Source organism: Poecilia reticulata, chromosome 2, assembly GCF_904066995.2.
Source record: "Poecilia reticulata chromosome 2, P_reticulata-male-v2, whole genome shotgun sequence".
NCBI lineage: Eukaryota > Metazoa > Chordata > Actinopteri > Cyprinodontiformes > Poeciliidae > Poecilia > Poecilia reticulata.
In genome coordinates, this window is record NC_088831.1 from 14,222,278 (window position 1) to 14,244,299 (window position 22,022).

Consider the following 22,022-nt stretch of genomic DNA (forward strand, 5'->3'; position numbering starts at 1 on the left):
ATTTCTTCAAATAAAACTAAAATAGCTATTTATTTATTAAAGTAAAAGCACCACTTTACATCCTTGGATGTTTTTGTACAATGTTAAAGCAAAATGCAGCCGGCACCTATGTTTATATGTAATCAGTCCAAAAAAAAAAAAAAACATTATAACATTGATAAATCTTTAAACAAAACAAAACAAAACAAAATAAAACATTATAATGAGGTTACAGTTGTTGTAATTTAGCCTCAACATTATTCACTAGTGTTTCCCAACCATAGCTGCAGTTTTATTTAATAAAAATATCAAGCTTTTGAGAACATTTAAAAACAAGCTCAAAATGCTGAACAGACAAGCGAATCTAGCCATTGTAGAAGAAAACAGTGTACAAAATTAATTGGTAAATAAATATACTGTCTCAATAAAGAAAAAGTCCTTTAAATACTTGGCCAGGGAAACATAGCCTGTTTCAAGAAGGTTTTAAACGTTTTTTAGTCCTGAGTATATCTTCAACCGGAGAAGAATCGTCCAGCCTCGGCCAATGGGAATCACTGGAAGAAGCTGGTTTGACCATCAACTCATAGTAGGTATGATTCATTTAATAATCTGTAGGGTTCTCCACTGTAACACTCTTAAAAACCAGTGATAACACTTGTCAAGGATTTCTGGTGTAAAATCAGGGCGATGGGGTCCAGTGGTGTTGCTGTGCTATGAAGGCAGGCGGCTGAACTGTAGAGAACTTGTTGGTCTTGCAGTTAAAAACTTATCCAGCCCAATAAACAGAGCATGAGGAGACAGACATGGATCGCTCTCAGAGACCTGTAGCAGTAGAAAAACTTTCACCTGGAAGAATTCTGTCGTCAGAGCTGAGCTGCAACCAAGTGCTTCTTTCAGAGGATGGGTAGCAGATATCAGTGATGAAGTCAGAGGACCTGTTTGAAGATAGTCCAGTCTCAGGAAGGCCTCAGGGGACCTTGACCCTGGTGGAGCTCCAATAGAGAGGCTGAGGTATGCACACCTGGACGTGGCAGGTTGGACAGGACTGCTTCCTCCACAGCCACTCCTCTATACACTGCAGGGAGTCACAACAGAAACTCCTTTACCAGAAAGGATTGGCTAAAACAAGTGACTAAATGAGGTCAGTAGTAGTAGGAGAGTGTGTTCTTTGTGGGTGTGTTACCTCTTTGTGGAAGGTGTGTGTACACTGCAGTTCTCTGGTCCCTCCTGATCCTTGGCTTAAGTCATTATGACAGATCAGACACATGCTGTACGCATCGCTCTGCAACACACACGTTTCATTCACATAAACCCTCTGAATCGCATGTGGCGCTGAAGACATCAGCCTGCTTTCTACCCACCAGTGACATGACGTTCCGTCTTCTGAACTGGCCCCGCCTCTCAGGAGGCACAGCTTCGGGAATGGTGGGTATGAGCGAGGGTCTTCGCTCCAGCGGGGGGACGGCAGCTTCCTGTGGGGTGGGAAGGAGGCGGCGGGAGGAGGAGCGTCGCAGCAAAACCCTGGCTGTTACTGGAGCACATGTGGAGGAGTGAAGGCGAGACAACTGCATGGACGAGAGGGTGGCCTGGACACAGATGATCAATCAATCAATCAGCCTATCAGTTGATCAGTGTATAAAGAATAAAGTTCCAACAAACCAACAACAATCCAACCAAGTCGTATTTGTCTTGTTTGGTTTCAGTAGCTGTAAAGGCCAGATTAGCTGCTCTCAGGTCATGTTTCTGTCTAACACCCAGATGAACCGCGGTGCTGCACCCTGAGCCGAGTGACCCAGAGCTAAATACGGCAGTGAAGAAGCTCTGAAGGGTTGACAGCTAACGCAGCGTTTCCCTGCTCTCACTGCGAAGGAGATCAGAGGCTTTAAACCCTGGGAGGATTGAAAGCTCTGACTAAATGAAGTGAAGTGAACTGATCTGACTGTTTAAGTCTCCTGGTCATCATTGTTGTTGTTCTGGAAGAACACAAACATCAAGAAAGCCCTCCACATCTGTAGATGCTGCAACTGGGAGCATGTTGAAGCATCTAGGAGGGCAAGAAAAGAGTCAGTAGGTTCAATATTTATCATGTTAGGTTATTTTTTGGGTCCCATCCATTTTAGGAAAGTTTGCTGTAATCTTCATAGATGCTTTTCTTTCATCACTGAACAAAGAGCAAAGGATATTTTTAACTGGTGTTTCACCATCATTTCACACAGCTTGGATTTATTTCAGGTTGAGTCAGATTACAGTAAGACATCCAGATGTTTCAGCCCTTCAGTCTTAGGGTTAGCCACAGCTTCAGTGGTTTACCTTTACCAGATCACCATGAGGAATCCCTTTCATGAACTTCTATGATGCTTCTAGGAACAATCTGATGAAGTTCCTTCACGTATACCTGCGAAGATGAACTCAAACATCTGGAAAATCCAAAACATTGTTAAAAGAACTGGTTTTACTGGTCGACAGAGACCTAACATAACCCGGAGTGCAGAGTAAACCCTTAAAATCCTCATTTAGCATCAAGTTGCTTTAATGACATTTTCCTTGAGGAAAACAGAGTTTCAAAATCCTTGATCACTGATGATTGAATTCAAGGCCTAAAGCTATTGATGAACTTATAGGATAAAAGGTTGTCATCCAGTGACTATTCAGTTGCTTCTGCAACCTAAACTCTCTGTCAACATCCAGGCTCATCCAGACTTCCAGACTCTTCCATAAGACTTCATATCTAATCCCTTCGTTATGTTAGGTAACCCATCTGTTGACCTTGGCAGGACACAGAGACCATGAAGTTTACCAGCAGCTATTCTGGACCCTGGAACAGAACCTTAGGATGTAAGAACCGTGGACTAGATCCACCAGAAGAACTGAACAAACATCTGACTGACTGGGAACCCATCATTAGACATCAGCTACACTTTGTGTTTTCTCTCACCGGACAGGGCAAAGAGGGGCGGCGGTCAACCCTCATCTGGACCGGCGGCTCAAAGCTGCACCTGCTTTCAGGTCTTCCTCCCTCTGACTCCCCATCCTCCTCATTCTCCTCCTTCTCTTCCTGCACCTGCTTCTTCTGGTGTTCCCCTCCTCTGTACTGCTGCATCCAGGTGTTGAAGATCCTGGCATCTTCTTCTTCATCTTCTTCTTCCTCTTCCTCTCCGTCCTCTTCTTCCTGGTCTTCTCTCAGAGGGAAGGAGTCCTCAGCGTCTGAAAACACATCTTCCTCTCTGTCTGGATCCATCTGCCTCACCAGCACCAACTATTGGGACTGAATGTTTGATTATTCAGCAGTAATACCACCAATATGTGTTTGACGTCCACTGTAGGCTCCAGCAGGGATTAGGTTAGCTGGTTAGCATAGCAGTAGACGTAGAGGAGCCAGTAAGATGAAGGTTCATCCAGACGGTGGACTTCTTCTGCTGCCTTCAGCTCCTCCACACATCCATCCTCAGCTGTTCTTCTGCTGGTTGTTGCTTTTCTTTGTGTTTGTTTCTGCAGAATGTGGCGCTCTGACCTCAGGTCTGCAGTAATCCCTTCAGAGAAGCCCTGGAGGAGGAGGTGGAGGAGATTACACCTGCTTACAGGATCTGTGTCACATGAGCTGAAAACACCTCACTGCTCTTCAGCTGCTCATTGATCATCATTTTCATCGCTGGTGTAATAAAACTAGCTCCGGTCACAGGTGAGGTTCTGAGTCAGTGCAGTTTCCTCCTCTTGCTCTCTTGATCATCTAATCTTTCTGCAAAAATATTAATCATAACCTAACACAAGCTGAAACTATTAAACAACATATTTAACTTACTTAAAGAATGAAAAATAAATCGGTTACAGAGAAATCAGATCTGGAAATCAACATAAAAACACCATCTGTAATTCCGTTTTCAATTTAACTTTTGATAGGGATTTTATTTGACTATATGATAAAAAATATTTGGGGGATCTTCAATTGTTCCATATTAATAAACACAAATATGTATAGAAAATCAATTGATATCCCTCTTGGAAACTTCACATCTATATTCTACAAATGTATAATGATAATAATATTTATTGCATATATTTATATAATAATGATTTATAATAGTAGTAATATTAATAAGCCATTTAAATTCTGAAATAATTTGAGTGGAAAAACTGTAAAAACCTGCTAAAAATTGTCATAAATATAAAAAATGTACAGTAAATATATCTATTATATTAATTTTATTTAATTTTCTCCAGGCGCATGCGTAACCGGGACGTGTTTCCTGCGTAGCTCTACTACAGAAAGAGGGAGGAGCCAGCGGCTGGTGGCGGATTGTAAACAAAGCGTTAGCCGTTAGCCGAGCTGCACAGGGCGGGTATAAGAGGAGGACAAGAGTCGGTGAGCTCCAGGATGAAGGGTGAGCGTTCACTGACTCACTTTAAGCTGCTTTAACAGGACAGACCAACTTTAAACACTTTTATTATAAAGCTGTGCCGCAGAGCAGTGCTAATGTTAGCCTGAAGCCCAAAGAAAAAACATCTAATTCTGCTCTGTTGTCGGTTAGAGACGCTATAAATCTGCCATCAAAACGGAAAAACTGTTGGATCCCAGTCAGCTCGAGCTTCTCTTTAATTCGGCGTGTCGATAAGTCAATTATTGCTTTAAAGCAGTGGTCCCCAATCCCCGGGCCGCGGACCGGTACCGGTCCATGGACCAATTGGCACTGGGCCGCGCAAGAAATAATTAAATATTTCAGTTTTATGTATTATTTGAGTGTGGAGAAGCTTTTATTTTTGAAATTTCTTTAACCGGATTCTCTTGGTTACTTATGTGCCAACACTGAGCCCACAAGCAACAAAATGAGCAAGAAACAGATCTTTGGAAAGTTTCTTTGCAAAGGGAAAAGGCCCAGAGAAGAGACAGGAGAATGGATTTATCCCGGACCGGTAGGTGATTCTCACATTACGAGTCCACTCTGCATAACATGAGACGACCAGCTCGCTGATGAGGCAGTGAAACCTTCAAACCAAGCATACTGTCCATAAGCAACACTTCGGGTGTCATTGTCTCTCATCACTCCCTGATGGGACTGTCTCACTGCAGAGAAACAAGCTCAGGGCTCCCGTTAGTCATTATTGTGATTTAAATTTTTACAAAGTAAAATGTTCGTTTTTGTTGCACATCTGTATCTTATTTTGAAGGGATATGCAAACGTTACCATAGCAACCAGAGTGAGAGAGCGTTTGGGCTGTGGTCGAGAGGAGATGAGTAGGGCTTGTGAGTCTTAAGTCTGGTTTAGATGGCAAGATTTAAGAATTGTCGGCCGATTTTCCAAACCTTTGTGACAACAGAGCTGATTAAAGTACAACAGGTTCGATCAGTTCGTGTGTCCAGCCACACGGCAGGAGCAACACACCATACATGAACTGATTCCAGACAGGAGCATCCCGATTCCAGAAGAAAATCCAGTAAAACCCCCAACATAGCATATGGGAATTTAAAATAACCAAACACGGATGACGATGTAGAAGCAATAGTGATAGTTTGTGGAGTCATTTTAAGAGATAAAATACTTAATCCTTGAATGTGAGGTAGAATAAGCATTCATTCACATTCATCCATCTTTACCCTTGTCCCCCCCACAGGGGGTAACGTTTCGTTACTCCAGAACGTTGCCAGTTAATATTCCGGGAAGCGAGCGGGTTATACACCCTGGACAGGTTGTCAGCGTGTCCAGGGCAACACAGAGACCATGCACACACACTCACACCTAAGGAGAATTCAGAGGGACCCCAAATAGCCTGACAGTCATGTTTTTGGACTGTGGGAGGAAGCCGGAGTACCCGGAAGGAACCCACGCATGCACAGGGAGAACATGCAAACTCCATGCAGAAAGGTCCTGGCTGGGAATCGAACCCATGACCTTCTTGCTGCAAGGCAACAGCTCTACAAACTGTGCCACTGTCCGTTTATAAATTCCGTTTTAATGCTTTTAAGTGTTGTAATACTTACGTCATGAGGGAACACTTGACGGAGCTCGGACCCTGTGACGTGTTTAACCCATTCCATTCTGTTTTATGTGACAACACCGCCCTCTACTGGTCTTGTCTTGTTCCTCCGGGCGCCATGTGCTGTGCTTCGTCACATGCGACTCAGAGGTCGCGTTAACGAGATATTTTCCGTATTTGACCGGTTATTTTTTTAAACGACAGGAAAATTTAAATAACCTGTCATTTGACAGGTTATAATTAGCACCCTCATGCAGGACATGATAGACTTTACGCAAAGAGTTAATCGCAGAGGCAACTAAAATCAATCAATAAAAGAATCCTTTCTGAATATCATCTCATGCACACTGAACTAAATGCGTCTTTCTGACCGGGAGCTGACAGCGTGTTGAAGAGTTATGGCTTTGGAGCGTTAGGAAGCCCATTCAAAAACTTTGGTAGAAATAGCGCGTTTAATTTCAGTCTCCATTCAGAACAGAGAAAGCTAAAGAGAATGCAATGTTGAATCCATTTATAGTCTAAACAGAGGAGCCGGCAGTTTATCTTGAGGAAATAAATAAAGGTGCACAAGTTAATTAGATCTTAACATGCGCAGTGCGCTGCGGCTGTACAACCAACGCGGACGCTGGTCTGCCGCTGCAAAGAATTAAACTTGGTGACCCTCTCTCGCCCAGAGAGCGGCGCTCAAAGCGCGGCAGACATAACATCTGTCTGTTTTGGGAAAGTGAAACCACGCAAAAACAAACAAAAAAAACAAAGAAAAATCCTCGCACGTCTGGACACAACAGGGTAAAAAAAAAAAAAAAAGTTCGATAGATCGGTTTGGTTCAGGCAGATCCAACTGCCCGATGAACCAGCGCAGATTTCTCTGCAGATGCGACCAGGAGGAATTTTTGAACCTGTGTGTTCAGACCCCAGCAGGCGAAGTGTTGGTAATCTAAGTGGAGTCGTTTCATTTAATTTATTATAATTTATTGAGGCCAAGGTCGTTGGTTTTTGTCACTTCGGGGAAAAAGTTAGATGCTTTTATCTGCTTTATGTGTGACGGGATCTGGATTCACTGTTCAGCTGGGTGAATAATAACTAAACCGCATAAAAATGAGGCTAAATAGCCGATGTTAGCGTGATTATAATTTAACGGGTAAAAATAGAACTTTTTATTACCCAGGATTATTTAATATTATTTTAAATAACCCCCTGGACTCCGGCCCTGGACTCCCCCCAGGGGCCCAGCAAAATGTCCAAGTCTTGACCGATTCGCGGTAATAAAAAAGTTGGGGGCCACTGCTTTAAAGTACCTTACACAGATAGTTACACTGCTGTAACCAGCTGTTGTTTTACTCTGGTTAACCATTAGTCAGTTTTATTAAACCAGTTCCACCAGGACCTGATCCCGGTCAGTTCCCTGGCCTCAGTCCAGTAAAAGTCTGGAGTTACAATTATCCTCAAGTCTGGATAATTATAATTATTTGAGTGACGTTCTTGTGAAGTCCATTATTTGTTTCCACATCACAGCAAGTTTGTATCCAACTCATTGATCAGAAGACAAGGTCATTTCCACAGAATGAGCCTCCTAGTGTCTAACATGACACCTCTCCTCCACAGCCTCCTCTCTGCGCCTCTTCCTCCCTCCTCTCCGCCTGTTGACGGCGGCCGTGTGGCGGGTGATCCAGCAGCAGAGCGTGGAGCATTATGGGATGCTGGAGGAATTTGTTACCCTAGTGACCGAGGCCGTCCCGCAGCTGCTGACAGAAAGGCAGAGAGGTGTTCTTCTGCTGGCTCTGAGGGCCAAGGTGGGCATTGGGACAGCTGTCTGGAAACAAAATGTTGTTAAAAAGTGTGCTGAAGAACACATCCCCTACTCTAACATCTTTCAGATGACCCTTTCTCACCCTGCTGATGACCAGACTCACCTGGAGAGGATCCACTCCATTTCCAACGCATCGGTAAGACCGCCGAAATGATGTTGCAAACTCAGGTTTATCAAGAGGAAATTAAATCAACTCACTGAGCAGAAACTTCATCAAGTTCACCAAGAAACAAAGGAACTCTAACTCACAGTAAAATTATTCACACTGATTGTCTACAACTAGTTTTGTTGGGATGTTTTTGTGGTCAATCAACACTAAAGTGGAAGAGCTGAGAGTGAACCTGCCAGAACATTCAACCAGAGGTATTATAGGTTAGACTGGCCTAGTCAAAGTCCTGAGCTGACGCTGATATGTTGTACAAAGAGTTCAGTCAGAGAATCTGAATAGAAATGCATGCCATACTTTTCAGATTTGATTTTTTTTTTTGTTAAGTGATAAAATGTTTTTATTCCTCATCAAATAGATGAAAAGCTTTATGTAAATAAAATCCCAGCAGCTGGAACGGAGCAGACTCTGACTCTTCCTCTTCCTCCTCCAGCAGGATGAAGAGCTGACTGAGTGCTGCTCTGCTCTCCTCTCTCTGACTCAGACTCCTGCTGGCACACAGCGCCTCCTGCAGGTGGGTGGTTTTGCTGCAGCTCTCCAGGGACTCCTTCCCTCTTCATCGCCTCCTCTGCTCCTCTTCCAGGAAGTGTTTGACCAGCGCTTTGACTCCGCCCTCCAGTCGCTGCTGTCGGACCTCCTGACTCGGATCGAGCAGCTGTTCCCGGTGCCGGACTTCAGACAGGTGCTCAGAACCTCTCCGCTCCTCCTCTTCCTTACACCTTCGTCTGTTTGACCCGCTGTCCCGTCTTCCTGCAGGCGGCCTGTTGGCTCCACAATGCCCCCTGTGTTCTGGAGGACTCTCTGCAGGAGATGGACAGGAAACACCTGACGGAGCTCCTGACCAATCAAAGCTGCCGACTGGGCCGAGCAACAACCACAGGTACAACATCAGAACTAGAGGAAAGTTCTGAATCTGGGTCCGTTCTGATCCTTTTATTCTCTCCTCTAGTTTGTGGTGAAACAGAGGAAACGCTCCTATCAGCTTGGTCCCACCCCCTCCTCACTAGCCCAGCCCACCATGACTCAGCCGGCCAATCAGAGGGAGGCCCGACGCAGCTGGAAGTGAAGGTGGAGGTGGAGCTCATGACGGAGGATGTGATTGGTCAGAGCGTGTCGGAAGAGGAGCAGGAGCTGTCCAATCAGAGCTCAGAGGGAGTCACACCTGTGGTGGAGGGCGGGGTCAGGTGGGACAGCGACCAAACGCTGTCTGACCCTGTCAGGATGAAAGACTCATCTGGCCAATCAGAGGGCTCCCAGCTCACAGCTATTTCCCATAATTCCCAGCGTGTGGCTCACAGATGTCCTGCGTGTGGGAAGTGCTTCATCTACCGCTCTCAGGTGAGTGTTTACCTGCAGGCTCTCAGGCTGGAACATCGACTCTTTCAGCTTTATTCGCTCATCAACAACGTACCCGGAGTTGCTTTGTGTCTTTCATGTATATTTGAGAAGTCCTGTAGTCTCTATGGCAACCATTCAGCTGTGCAAAATGCCTAGCCCTGCCTTCAAACGTAGCCCCTCCCCCTCTGAGCTCCTTCAGACTAGCCAGCAGCAATTAGCAAACACCTGTAAGCTCATGATGGGATCTACTTATTGCAACACTGGTAGAAGCTTTAAAGGGTTAATATAGGAGCCATGTTGGGTTTGCATCCTGAAGGCGGAGCTTCAGAAAGACCAGAGGCTCAAATCAGGAAGTAAAATATTTTTAAGTCGTATTTTATATTTTGATTATTTTATAGTCCCATTTTAATGCACAATGTTCCTGGAAAACACATAATTCTGCCCGTTTAACCGTTGAGCTGCTCCCCAGGTGATCCGCCACCTGCGCTCCAACAGAACCTGCGGGTCGTCAGGAAAACCCGGATCTGGAGCTCAGCAGGGTCAGAGTGAGGGTGAGCCCCGCCCCCTCTGCGCCCACGCCTGCTTCCAGTGCAGCTCCACCTTCACCACCAGAACCGAACTGGTGACCCACTGCCGCACTCACCTGACTCGGCCTGTCTACCGGTGCAACCAGTGCGACAGCGCCTTCCAGCTCCAGTCCAGTCTGACCAATCACAAGCAGACCCACCGGCTCCCCGACCTCAGCTGCTCCGTCTGCGCGCAGACCTTCAGCTCGCAGACGCGGCTGCTGCGTCACCTGCAGACGCACTCAGCCGAGGGAGCCGAGTGCGTCTACAGGTGCCTGTTCTGTGACCAGAGCTTCTCAGGTAAGACCCGCTCTGATTGTCTGTGAGGAACAGGTAGACAGAGTTAAACTAGACCCGCCTCCGTCTGCAGGAGTCACTCAGCTGCGGATCCACCAGCGCAGCCACTCCTCCCGCTCCTACCAGTGCGATCAGTGCGACAAGTCGTACAGCTCGGTGACGGGGCTGCAGTCGCACCGCGCCACCCACAGCGGCGACAACCGCTTCCTCTGCCCGCAGTGCGGCAAGTGCTTCAAGACCTGCGACGGCCTGGAGGGCCACCTGAGAACGCACAGCGGGGAGCGGCCCTTCCGCTGCCCCTACTGCCCCAAGGACTTCACCGCGCACGCCGGCCTCAGCGTGCATGTGAGGCAGCACACGGGCGAGAAGCCGTACGTCTGCACAGTGTGCGGCAAGGCGTGGCCCTCTGGAGGAGACCTGCAGAAACACATGAGGACCCACACAGGGGAGAGACCCTACGTCTGCCAGGAGTGTGGGAAGGCCTTCTCCATCTCCTGCCACCTGACTGAGCACCGCCGCATACACACAGGTGAGCTGGTCACATGACCTTCCATCAGCAGCGTCCTGGAGCTGAATGTTAGTCAACAGTAAGGAGCAAGAATAAAAACAGGTTCTGTCTAAATATTCATATTAGTAAATATTAAGAGCTAAATGATTTATTAGTTCACTAGTTAATCTCACTGATGCATTTGAGTTTTTAAACTTTTGTAAACAATGAATCCGTTAGCCTCTCTGACCAGTTAGCAGCTCTGCTAGCTTCTCAGTTAGCAATGACTGTCTTTGTTAGCTTGTCACTTAGCCTCACCAGGCATGTCAGGGTAAAGTACAAACATGTGAACAGTTTCTAAAACAGATCAAGATTTGTCTGTAACCTATTGAAGGTTATCCACACTGCCCCTTTCTGTCCAACTCCAACCTGTCGAGTAAACCCAGTTCTATCCGTCTGGTTCTCCTCCAGGGGAGAAGCCCTTCTCATGTCCTGAATGTGGGAAGTGTTTTCGGAGGCGGTTCGACCTGAAGAAGCACCTGCTGTCTCACAGTAACGTTCGTCCTCATCCCTGCACCTTCTGCTCCAAGAGCTATACCCGACAGACTCACCTGAACCGACACCTGCTGACCCACAAGACTGCTGACAGGGAGGCGGAGCCTGTCGAGGAGGAGGTGGAGCCTGTTGATGAGGCCTGACCTCCTGAAGAACAGCTGTTATGATCTCAGATTTTTCTACTTAAATCCCAGTTCATAGTGTGAACTACTGAATGTTTATAAATGATAATTATTTACAGACCGGATGCAGAGCAGTTAAATGATATATTTTAGCCATCATGTAAATATGTTTATATGTTTTTTATCAGATTAACTTCTCTTCAGCTGAGATGATGAACAGATTTATTGGATCTCTTTGCAGAACTTCAGATGTCTCTGTTTGAGCAGAACCTCTTAATAAAACCGCTGGACGTCCGTTTGGATTAAACTTTGTGCATCAATGATTTATCTCCACGCTAAATGACTGAAGCAGACGAGTTAATCAGGCGATGTGGACAAACTTTTATTGGCTTGTTTGACAGGAAGTGACTGATGTTCTGGGTCTAGTCGTCGTCTCCTCCCGACTTCTCGATCACCTTCTTCATCCACCGGCCCATCCTGAACAGGTGGGTGTAGAAGCCGTACTTCCCGTCGCGGTCGCAGCCCTCGCCCCAGGACACGATGCCGATCTGGTACCAGCGGTTCTCTGCAGGGTACTAAACACATGGCAGATTCTGGATCAGGCTGGAAACTCGCATCCGAGTCAATCACAAAGACTTTTACCCATTAACTTCTTTTATTAAACACACCATTCCCTGCTGGTCACTAGAAGCATTGCAGGCTCATTCCTTACCTTCATCACAAACGGTCCTCCGCTGTCACCCTCACAGGCGTCGCCTCGTTTGCTCTCTTCTGGTTTATAACCTGCATAAACAAAGCCTCATATTTAAATGGGGTCAACAGGGGAACCTCGGGGCAGAAAGACATCAGAAATGACCTGAGCAACTGTTGCTGCCCATCAATCAGAGAAGTTATGATGGGCTCCGTGTGCCTCAGTAGGAATTTTTAAACTCATTTCTTGCTTTCCAAACCTGAACTCCTAACTAGAGTGTTGTCCAAGTCCAAATGGAGTCATTGTGGAGACCTGATTGATCAACAGGAGCCCACTGGGTTCGTTACCTGCACAGAACATGTTGTCTGTGATCCTCACTGAGGTGGACTTGCGGCAGGTGTCCTGTTCCACTATTGGAAGGTGGATTTGTTGGAGAACTGCAGGTAGGTTTCTGGCTGAAGGGTTCCAGGTTTCCTGCAGGTTCCCCCAGCCAGTCACTCGCCCCTTGAAGCCTTCGCTCATCAGCCTGTGTGGGAAACATGGGTTCTGGTTCCAGTTGGACAATGGAGACAAAAATGTTGACATGTAAAGGTTTGGACAGACAGGTGTGTTCATCTTACGTTCTGGCGACCTCTTTGCTGGGCAAGCAGATGGGATGGATCTGGTCTGAGAAAGTGATGGGTCGCTTCAGGTGCAGCAGAGCGATGTCCCGGTTCAGATTCTCCCTCCAGTTGTATTTGGGATGGACGATGATTTCATCGATCGCCACGATCTTCTCGATTCCTCGTTCAAACCTGGACAGACGAAGAAGGATGCACCTCCGGTCAGCATGGATGTCATGTCAAAACTATACATACACCTCCACTGCTTCTGGCTTGGACCTCTGGACTTGGCAGAAACTGCACCGTTCAACTAAACCGCTTCGTTTCCAGAACTTTTAACAGGGTTGAGGTTTGATTTATTTCATATTTTTAACGTCAGGTTGTGTTTTTCTAATGAGTGTTTGGGAACCTCTCACTTGGCTCTGTCGTGTTTCCCCAGTCGGACCAGGATGTCCTTGTCGGTGAAGTTCTTGTTCCAGGGCGGGTAGAGAATGCAGTGTGCTGCAGTCAGGATCCACTGATCACTGATCAGACTGGCTCCACACAGCAGCTCCTGTGGGCTGCGTTTGTACAGCATCACCTGCCTGCAAACAGCAAAATCCTTCTGGTTATCTCTTGATCTTTTATTGTGGTGAGCAGCCATGATGTCTCGTAGCTGTAGGTGCGGTTACCATGGAGCTGAAGCAACCTCGGCATCGAGACCCCCAACGATCCGTTGCTCTCTGTAGGACTCCAGGAGCTCGTTCTCGTTTTTATCCTGTTTGCCCTTTTGTTCAAAGAGAGGACGCTGCCCGCAGACTGAAGCACAAGGAGTCCCAGTCAGACATGTCCCAAACCAGTTAACACACCAGTCTGCCAGTATCTCAATCAGCCGTACAGTGAAACAGACACCAATAGCCACAAGATCTAGCCAAAAAACACTTTCTAGCAGCTGCTGGATCTTTTTATGTTCAATTTTATGTCTAAATGTCAACTCAGTTATCAAAATACAGATTTGACTAGTTACATTCTTTATGTAATTTAATCTTTAACCAGCAACATTGTAATATGTTGCTTGTTACAAGTACAGGCGATAATAGAGCTGTGATCAGATGACTCACCACTTTCTCCTTGACCAAAGGTATCAGGATTGAAGAAGAGTTTTTTCTCTGGGCCCAGGACTGTTCGCTCCGTTCCTCTGTCGTCTGTTATCTGATCTCCTCCAAGCAAAGGATCCTCTGAGACACACAGGTGAACAGCAGCGACAGGTGAGGGGCCAGCCGACCCGTATGCTGGTGAAGGCACTGATCATGGGTTGGTACTGTACCGCACAAATCCAGGTCACAGTAGCCGATTGTGATGTTTCCAGAAATCTCCACGTAGCACCAGGGGCCCTCAGGGTCGTTGTCTGGGTTTCTGCACTTGTTTCTCTCCAGAACCACCTCAGGGATGAACTCCTTATCCCGGCTCAGGGCTACAGCCTCTGGTGATGACCACTCAAGACAGGTGTGCCCTTTCGCTGTGACACTGAGGTCACCAGTGTAGTCAATGCCATAGCTTGGTAAACAGACTGTAGTTCTGACTGGTTCTGGTGCCACAGTGGTCGGGACATACACCTCACCTTGACAAGAAACAGGTGTTCACTCAAACTACCCTTTCACAACCAAACAACATGGAGGCAGCAGACCATGAAGGGAGAGTTTCAATAAATTCAGGTGGACTCTTACCACATTTAGGTACTCTGCAGGTCTCTTTCTGGACCGTTGGGTCTGTGGTGAAACACCAAGGTCCTCCTGGACGGTTATCAGGGTTCCTGCAGAAGTTCTCCTTCAAGATGCTGTTTGGTTCTGAAGCGTTAAACTCCCTGCAAACGAATGGTCACCACAGAATTTCAGATCCATTAGTTTGTTGACTTATAAAATTTCACACTTATTGGTTGTTGTTGGGCATTTGACTGGTTCTGGTTAGCTTAAGTTGGTCAATGGTTGACCTGTTGGGTTGTAGTAGATTTATGTTTTTTTTGGCTTTCATGAACATGGGTTGTTATTTCAGTGATGTTGCTGGTTGATCTCATGTCTCAGATTTGGTGATTAATGAGACACTCAAAGGTTTCATTAAGCTAGCTAACTGATTGGTTCGATGGTTTACAGATTAGCTAGTTTGATTATTTATAAAATTAGTAGTCCAGTTAGTTGGGAAGCCTTGAACTAGTATCTTAGCCGGTTAGTTGATTGATTCATTGATTGGTTGTTCTGTGCCACACATGAACTTGTGGTTGGTCAATTGCTTGGACTGTTAAAGACGTGGTTGGTTGGTCAGTTGGTCATTGGGTTGGATGGCCATTTTGTTAGTTGGTTGGTGCTCTGTGATGTTTTTACTTAAGGAAGTTGTTTCGTAGATAACTCAGCCTTGGTCATGTTAGTAGTTTGCAGCAGCGATTGTTGGGTGAAACCTTCACCAGTCTCATTGACCGCTGTGTTCCTCAGGTTCTGGTGAGGTAAACATACCTGTAGATGGGATGAGGGAACCTGCCTGTCCAGTATTGGCATTTTTTGCCCGATTCTGTGATGTTGACGTCTCCTTCATAGCTTCCTCCAGTACCAGTGACACATTCACCTGCACACAGCAGAACGGTTAACCATGTGACAACTGGCTACCTGGATTTACCTTCTGGTAACCGGTTTGTTACCTTGCACACAGTCCCTGATTATGTTGATGTTTTCTTTTGTTCTTTGCATCTTGGTTCCTTTACAGTCTGTTGGAGACAAACACCAGATGCATGTTTGTGTGCTGAACTGCTCTGGACTTTGGTTCTGTTTGCAGTGCAGCTGCATCAGCTGAATAAACTTCATTTAAACTACAAACCCAACTGGATTAAATCAGCACCAAGTCCAGTAACAACTTGGTTCTTCTGGGAGTAAATGTCACCAGAACCGATTAACTTCGGGTTAATTTAGGTTTAATTAAACCAAAAGCAAAGGAGGCTAAGCTAACGGTCTGACCACAACATCATTGTCTCTAGATTACTTCCCTTGTCTTCCCTCCAGCTGGAGGAAAACCCTGCTGTATCTTTACGTACCCAGATACGTGGCCCAGAACTTTTCCTGCAGAAACAAAGAGTTTATTGTAGATTGATCTGATCTCAGAGCGGATAGCCATGACGGTTACAGTGAAGCCGCACCGTTTTATCGTTCTGCTCAAACACTTCTCTGGCTTCTTCATGGTCACAGATTTCCTCCACACACTCCCTCTCCAGGTTACCTGAGGAGAAAAACAACACACACACACCGCTCAAATTCACATGAGGAGAGTGTGTGTCCAGCCGGGTGTGACCTGCTGAGTTACCTGGTTTCATCTCCTCCCACAGCTGATTGGCTCGGCGGTTTCGGGTCAGAACCTGTGAAGCCAACTGGGTGTTGAGAAAAACTAGAAAAACGTAAAAGAATCAAAAGACACAATAAAAAGATTAATATTCAGATGTAATCTTTGGAGACAATCCCACCAGAACCTGAATAACAGGGTACCATTGTTGGCCAGACAGCTGTGCAGCGCAAACAGCAGCAGAACAGTGGCCCGTTTAGACGTGGGTTCCACCATGATCCAGAACCTCAAAACCCGACCCAGCAGCGTCCAGTCGCGCTCTCAGCTTCTGTCTGATCTCTGCTGGTGGAGGCAGGGTGAAGCTTATTGACTGAAGGGTCAAAGTGTGAGTCTGGCTGATGAGTGGGATGTTTAGAGAAAGTCCCTGTCCTGTTTACCGTCATCCAGCACGTAATCCGGACCAAACAGAACCTCCTGTGACCGGCTGCTGGTGGAGAACACCTGCTGGCTTTTTCCCTCTCAGAACAATCTGTGTCAGACATTCTGATGGAGCAGGTCGGAGGTCAGAGGTCAGGTTCACCTTCGCGCTCTACTTTAGGAGCTTTGAGAGAACAGAATCAGGAGAGATCAAAGTACCAGATGTGTTGTTATTGATCGGACCTCCGTGTGACTCGGCTCAGCTCACAGATCAAATATTTACCTGTAGATACGGAGGTGAAAGTCTCCCTGCTCGGTTCTGCTGGGTCCAAACAGAACCAGAGGAACAGATCAACAGGAGAATGATCCAGAACATTTCCACATTTCTCCGTCATTTTCAGTGCTTACTTTAACAACTTTATATCATAAAATTAAACAGTTTATCCTTTTTAAAGCGCAAACACTGCCCCCTGCTGGAGAAGTTTATAATTACAGTGATGGTTTTCTGGACCCCATCAGCAGTGGCGGAGCCAGAGAGGGGGCCAGGGGGGCCAGTGCCCCCCCTGTCATCTGATTGGCCCCCCCAGATGATTGACATGTAACAGCACCAGGTTATTCCTGTACATATTTGGAATCATTCTAAGTCAACCTAATATGTAAAGAAGAAAAACAATAATAAATATATGAAAAGAAAATGTATTAAACTTTATATAAGTCCATGTGATGACATAAATAAATAGATTTTTATCAGGCGCGATACCAGCCTTCTTTATTGTACTCATAAAAACTCCTGGATGTTTCAGTTGTGCTGCGCTGTGGTGCAACTCAAAGGCTAAAGCGCTTCATACCTGGTGGTGATGGTAAAACACCAATAAGTTATTTATTGATCCTCCGCAAAAAAAGAGAAAAAACCGAAGAGGGGCCGACAATGTTCTAGTTTGGAGCCGAGGTTGCGCTAGCTAGAGTTTTTTCGTTGTCCGTCAAAGGAAAAAATCATTTTATTTCCATTTTGTAGTCAGCAAACAAAACATTTATTATTTCTCTGCAAGAACGTTTTTTGAAATCAGGTAACATTTCACGAAATGACGTGATTAGAAGACGACAGAACTCTGATCGTTTCCTGATCCCTCAGCGGGAGAAAAACCAGCAGAAGCGGATCAGCTGCTGGACGCTCCGAAGCCTCTGGTCGGTTAAAGCGACCAGATCAGAGATGATTCTCTGACTGATATTGTTCTTAGTCTGATTAATAATGAGCTCCACGATGTTCTCTGTGCGTAAAGTTGAAACTGTCTGAGCACCAAGTGGTCAGCTGATCACATTCTGGACAGAAACCAGCGAACTGCTCTCTGTTCTTATCAAGACGAGGGTGAGGAGGGAATCTGACATATGAATCTGACATAGTGTAACTATATATTGTTTATTTGGCATTAGTCGTCTCATGTGTGATTAATTGGAGCGTAACGGTGGAGCATTTATTGCCCAGCGCTCTGCGCTTGCTTCTGTCTAACGGATCTGCACTTTAATTTCTTTCCTCTCTCAACAGTCAGCTGCTATTCCTCTACTTAAACTACAATAAGTAGATCAACACAACTTGATCACACATTCTCTTTAGGTTTTCTCTGTTTGCTGCAAACTCATTAAATGTAAACTCATGAGAAGCCCGAACCACCATCAGGCAAATAATTCGGGTCCGACCCAAACTATTTTTACCTGTCAAACCAGAGCTTCCTAACCAAGGTGTCCATAACTTCAACATGCTGTCAGCTTCCGGTCAGAAAGACGCATTTAGTTCAGTCCATGAGATAATATTCAGAAAGGATCTTTATTTGATTGATTTTAGTTGCCTCTGCGATGAACTCTTTGCGTAAAAGTCTATCATGTCTCCATGTGCGCCAGTCAAAGGTGTTAATTATAACAGGTCAAATGACAGAGGGGCTTAAAATAACCAAATATTCAGTTTGGTTATTTTTTTAAATTATATATATATATATATATAAAAAATTCCCTTCTCACCCTCCGCGGGTGGTCTGTTTCATCCTCTGAGCTCGGGTCCTCTACCAGAGGCCTGGGAGCTTGAGGGTTCTGCGCAGTATCTTGGCTGTGCCTAGAACTGCACATTTCTGGACTGAGATGTCTGATGTTGTTCCTTGATCTGTTTGAGCCACTGCTCCAGTTTGGGGGTGACTGCTCCGAGGGCCCCAATAACCACAGGCACCACTGTGGTCTTCACCTTCCAGGTCTTTTCCAGTTCCTCCCTGAGGCCCTGGTATTTCTCCAATTTCTCATGCTCCTTTTTCCTGATGTTGTAATCACTTGGTATTGCTACATCCACCACAACGGCTTTCCTCTGTTCTTTATCCACCACCACAATATCCGGTTGGTTCGCCATTACCATCTTGTCTGTCTGGATCTGGAAGTCCCACAGGATCTTAGCTCGTCATTCTCCACCACTTTTGGGGGTGTTCCCCACTTTGATCTCGGGGCTTCCAGTCCATATTCTGCACAGATGTTCCTGTACACTATGCCCGCCACTTGGTTATGTCGTTCCATGTACCCTTTCCCTGCCAGCATCTTGCACCATGCTATTATGTGCTGGACTGTCTCAGGGGCCTCCTTGCACAACCTACACCTTGGGTCTTGTCTGGTGTGGTAGATCTGAGCCTCTATTGCTCTGGTGTTTAGGGCCTGTTCCTGGGCGGCCAGGATGAGAGCCTCTGTGCTGTCATTGAGTCCAGCTTTCTCCAGCCATTGGTAGGTTTTCCTGACATCAGCCACTTCAGTTATTTGTCGGTGGTACATCCCATGTAGGGGCTTGTCCTCCCATGATGGTACTTCCAGCACCTTGTCTTCTGTTCCCCATTGCCTGAGACATTCGCTGAGCACATCGTCCGTTGAGGCTTTGTCCTTGATGTATTTATGGATCTTGGATGTTTCATCCTGGACAGTGGCTCTCACACTCACTAGTCCTCTGCCTCCTTCCTTACGGCTCGTGTACAGTCTCAGGGTGCTGGATTTGGGGTGGAACCCTCCATGCATGGTTAGTAGCTTCCTAGTCTTAACATCCGTGGCCTTCATCTCTTCCATTGGCCAGCTAATTATTCCGGCAGGGTATCTGATTACTGGTAAGGCATAGCTGTTTATTGCAAGGATCTTGTTCTTGCCATTGAGCTGGCTTCTCAGGACTTGCCTTATTCGTTGGAGGTATTTGGCTGTGGCTCCTTTCCTTGTGACCTCATCGAGGTTGCCATTTGCTTGTGGTATTCCCAGGTACTTGTAGCTGTGCTCTATGTCTGCTATTGTTCCTTCTGGGAGTGAGACCCCTTCTGTGTGGGCGACCTTCCCTCTCTTTGTAACCATCCGACCACACTTCTCTAGTCCGAATGACATCCCAATGTTAGTGCTGTAGATCCTGGTGGTGTGGATCAGTGAGTCGATGTCTCGCTCGCTCTTGGCGTACAGCTTGATGTCATCCATGTAGAGGAGGTGACTGATCGTGGCCCCATTCTTGAGTCGGTATCCGTAGCCAGTCTTGTTGATGATTTGGCTGAGAGGGTTCAGGCCTATGCAGAACAGCAGTGGGGACAGAGGATCTCCTTGGTATATGCCACATATACAGGTGCGCACATCTATATATATATATATATATATATATATATATATATATATATATAGATGTGCGCATACACATTTTACATTTTGCCCCCCCCCCAGACCTCTGGGGCCCCCCTTGGCCCCCCCAACTTTAAAAGTCTAGCTCCGCCACTGCAGAGAGCTCCGAAACCAGAACCGCTGCTGGATCACTTTTACCAGAAACATCCTGACTATCCTCGGTCTTCTGTGAAAGTTTGAGTCCAACCATCAGTTAGCTGGTTTCTACTGCAGAAAAATGATCCAAAACTCACCAACACGTCTGAGAATATATTACTAAAAACAGGCATCAGACACCGAGGACACAGGCTTTCAATGCTGTACTTACTTAACTTTCCAGATTTAATCTTTAAATTTACTTTACACATTTTAAGATCTGCTAAAGAGGCAAGCGGTTAATTCCAGGATAGAAATACAAAACCCACCAGAAAGCAGGTGAAAGGTTTTACCTGGAAGCAGCAGCAGGTCTTTATTCACATTAGCATGAAGCATTGAGACACAGCTGTGATTCAGGCTAAAGTCGCTCATTTCAGTTTTATCATTCAAACAGACAAACATCGGTCCTGAAAATTACTGAACAAAAGTGATCTCTTGATTCTGTTCATTTCTTGCAAATCAGATTTAATTTGATTTAAACCGATTGGTTGAATAAATGTTATAATTTAAACCTTTTTAAATTAGTTTAACCAGTGAATTAATTCGTTTCTGAGTGTTTATTTCCATTTGAGGTTCAAGTCTTCCCTTAAATCAAACATCACCTCTGATCAAAATAAATAAATAATGAAACATTTGAGTTCATTTTCTATTAATCTTCATGTTTTCTAGGCTCGTTGTTTCCATTAGTGAACATGAAAAATGCTCTAAATCAGAAAAAGTTCTTCAAAAAATTCTAGGAAAAAAATAAATCCACAAAACTAAACAGAAAATTGAATGGAGAAAAAGAAAAAAAGACATTCGGAAAACTCTGCAGAGCATAAAGACGGATTTCTGCTCCTGAAGGTGAATTTATTTAAGGAGCGGCTAAAGTCGGTGGGCGGAGCTAATAAACAGGAAGTCGTTCATTCTCCAGACGCCTTCAACGCTTTAAGTTTATTTTCTTCATTCTGTCATATTTTAGTTTTACTGTACAAACTGTTTAAGTTGTACTAAAATAATGAAAACAAATCCAGCTTTAGATCTATTTGAATCCCAGTTGTGGGAAGTAACGAAGTAGTACTTCGTTACTGTACTTAAGTACAGTTTTCGTGTATCTGTACTTTACTTAAGTAGATTTAATAATGGGGACTTTCTACTTTTACTCCACTACATTTTAAAGTAAGTATCTGTACTTTCTACTTCACTACATTTCTACAAAGGTGTCGCGTTACTCGTTACATCCAAGTCGCATTGCGCTTTTTTCCATTAAAATGTGAAGTTCAGGAACTTAAGGTGGCGCCGTAAAATCCAAGCAATAACTTGACTTAGTGTCTGTTGTCACCCATCGACTTCCCCTTTACTCGCACGCGGAGCTCCAGACATGCGCAGTGGTTTCCTCTGAGCGGGAGGAGATGTCTGTCTAATCGATAATAGCTGCATAAATCATAAGATATGGCGACATGTAAAATCAGCAGCGCTTCGCTTTGACAGACTTCGTCCAACTTTTAGCATCACTTGGAAGGAAAGCTTAAAGAAAGGTAAGCTCCGTGGACATGATGTTAGCAAAGCTAGCTCTACAGAGACACATGTTGCATCTGATGAAAAAAGTTGTCACTCATGCATTGAATTATTGTGTGTTGACTGTGGTGTCGCATTTATGGGACAACGCTGTGACCAAAGTCTGCAATATAGTGATATAACATTCAGGAACGATCCCATTCTTCTGGACGGATCTTTACTAAGTCCTAAAGGACTGAAGCCTCACTGAGAGCCGTTCTTTGTTCTTGTGTACACTGCAGTAGTTATATATATATATATATATATATATATATATATATATATATATATATATATATATATATATAACTATATACACAACTATATACACATTTATTTAATCGCTGAATAAGTAAAAGTTGAATGCATGAACACAGAGCAT

The 22,022-nt window shown here is 45.2% G+C and overlaps 3 protein-coding genes across 5 annotated transcripts; 1 reads left to right on the forward strand and 2 right to left on the reverse strand.

Annotated features, from left to right (window-relative positions):
* Window positions 1–11: 11 nt before the first annotated feature.
* On the reverse strand, window positions 12–3,241 carry LOC103480878 (uncharacterized). Its single transcript, XM_008436084.3, has 4 exons — window positions 2,915–3,241; window positions 1,341–1,565; window positions 1,163–1,261; window positions 12–1,054 (listed from the first exon to the last, which is right to left on the reverse strand). The coding sequence occupies exons 1-4, from the start codon at window positions 3,215–3,217 to the stop codon at window positions 947–949; spliced, it is 735 nt and encodes a 244-aa protein (XP_008434306.1). The 5' UTR covers window positions 3,218–3,241; the 3' UTR covers window positions 12–946.
* A 325-nt stretch (window positions 3,242–3,566) lies between these two features.
* Window positions 3,567–11,597, forward strand: LOC103480889 (uncharacterized). Of its 2 annotated transcripts, none has more exons than XM_008436094.3 (11): window positions 3,567–3,658; window positions 4,198–4,358; window positions 7,555–7,742; window positions 7,827–7,895; window positions 8,359–8,439; window positions 8,509–8,607; window positions 8,682–8,805; window positions 8,875–9,263; window positions 9,733–10,129; window positions 10,200–10,655; window positions 11,085–11,597. In XM_008436094.3, the coding sequence occupies exons 2-11, from the start codon at window positions 4,352–4,354 to the stop codon at window positions 11,309–11,311; spliced, it is 2,037 nt and encodes a 678-aa protein (XP_008434316.2). In that variant the 5' UTR covers window positions 3,567–3,658; window positions 4,198–4,351; the 3' UTR covers window positions 11,312–11,597. The 2 variants fall into 2 exon arrangements, with proteins under 2 accessions (XP_008434316.2, XP_008434321.2); XM_008436099.3 differs by having other exon boundaries at window positions 8,362–8,439.
* Window positions 11,598–11,651: 54 nt separating this feature from the next.
* Window positions 11,652–16,466, reverse strand: f2 (coagulation factor II (thrombin)). Of its 2 annotated transcripts, XM_008436114.3 has the most exons (16): window positions 16,321–16,466; window positions 16,087–16,222; window positions 15,908–15,988; window positions 15,744–15,823; window positions 15,642–15,666; window positions 15,252–15,317; window positions 15,070–15,178; window positions 14,290–14,426; window positions 13,890–14,183; window positions 13,684–13,800; window positions 13,255–13,381; window positions 13,000–13,167; window positions 12,602–12,775; window positions 12,329–12,507; window positions 12,003–12,073; window positions 11,652–11,865 (listed from the first exon to the last, which is right to left on the reverse strand). In XM_008436114.3, exons 2-16 carry the CDS (start codon window positions 16,157–16,159, stop codon window positions 11,713–11,715), a joined length of 1,854 nt encoding a protein of 617 aa, XP_008434336.2. In that variant the 5' UTR covers window positions 16,160–16,222; window positions 16,321–16,466; the 3' UTR covers window positions 11,652–11,712. The 2 variants fall into 2 exon arrangements, with proteins under 2 accessions (XP_008434336.2, XP_008434331.2); XM_008436109.3 differs by lacking the exon at window positions 16,321–16,466 and having other exon boundaries at window positions 16,087–16,259.
* Between the last annotated feature and the right edge of the window lie 5,556 nt (window positions 16,467–22,022).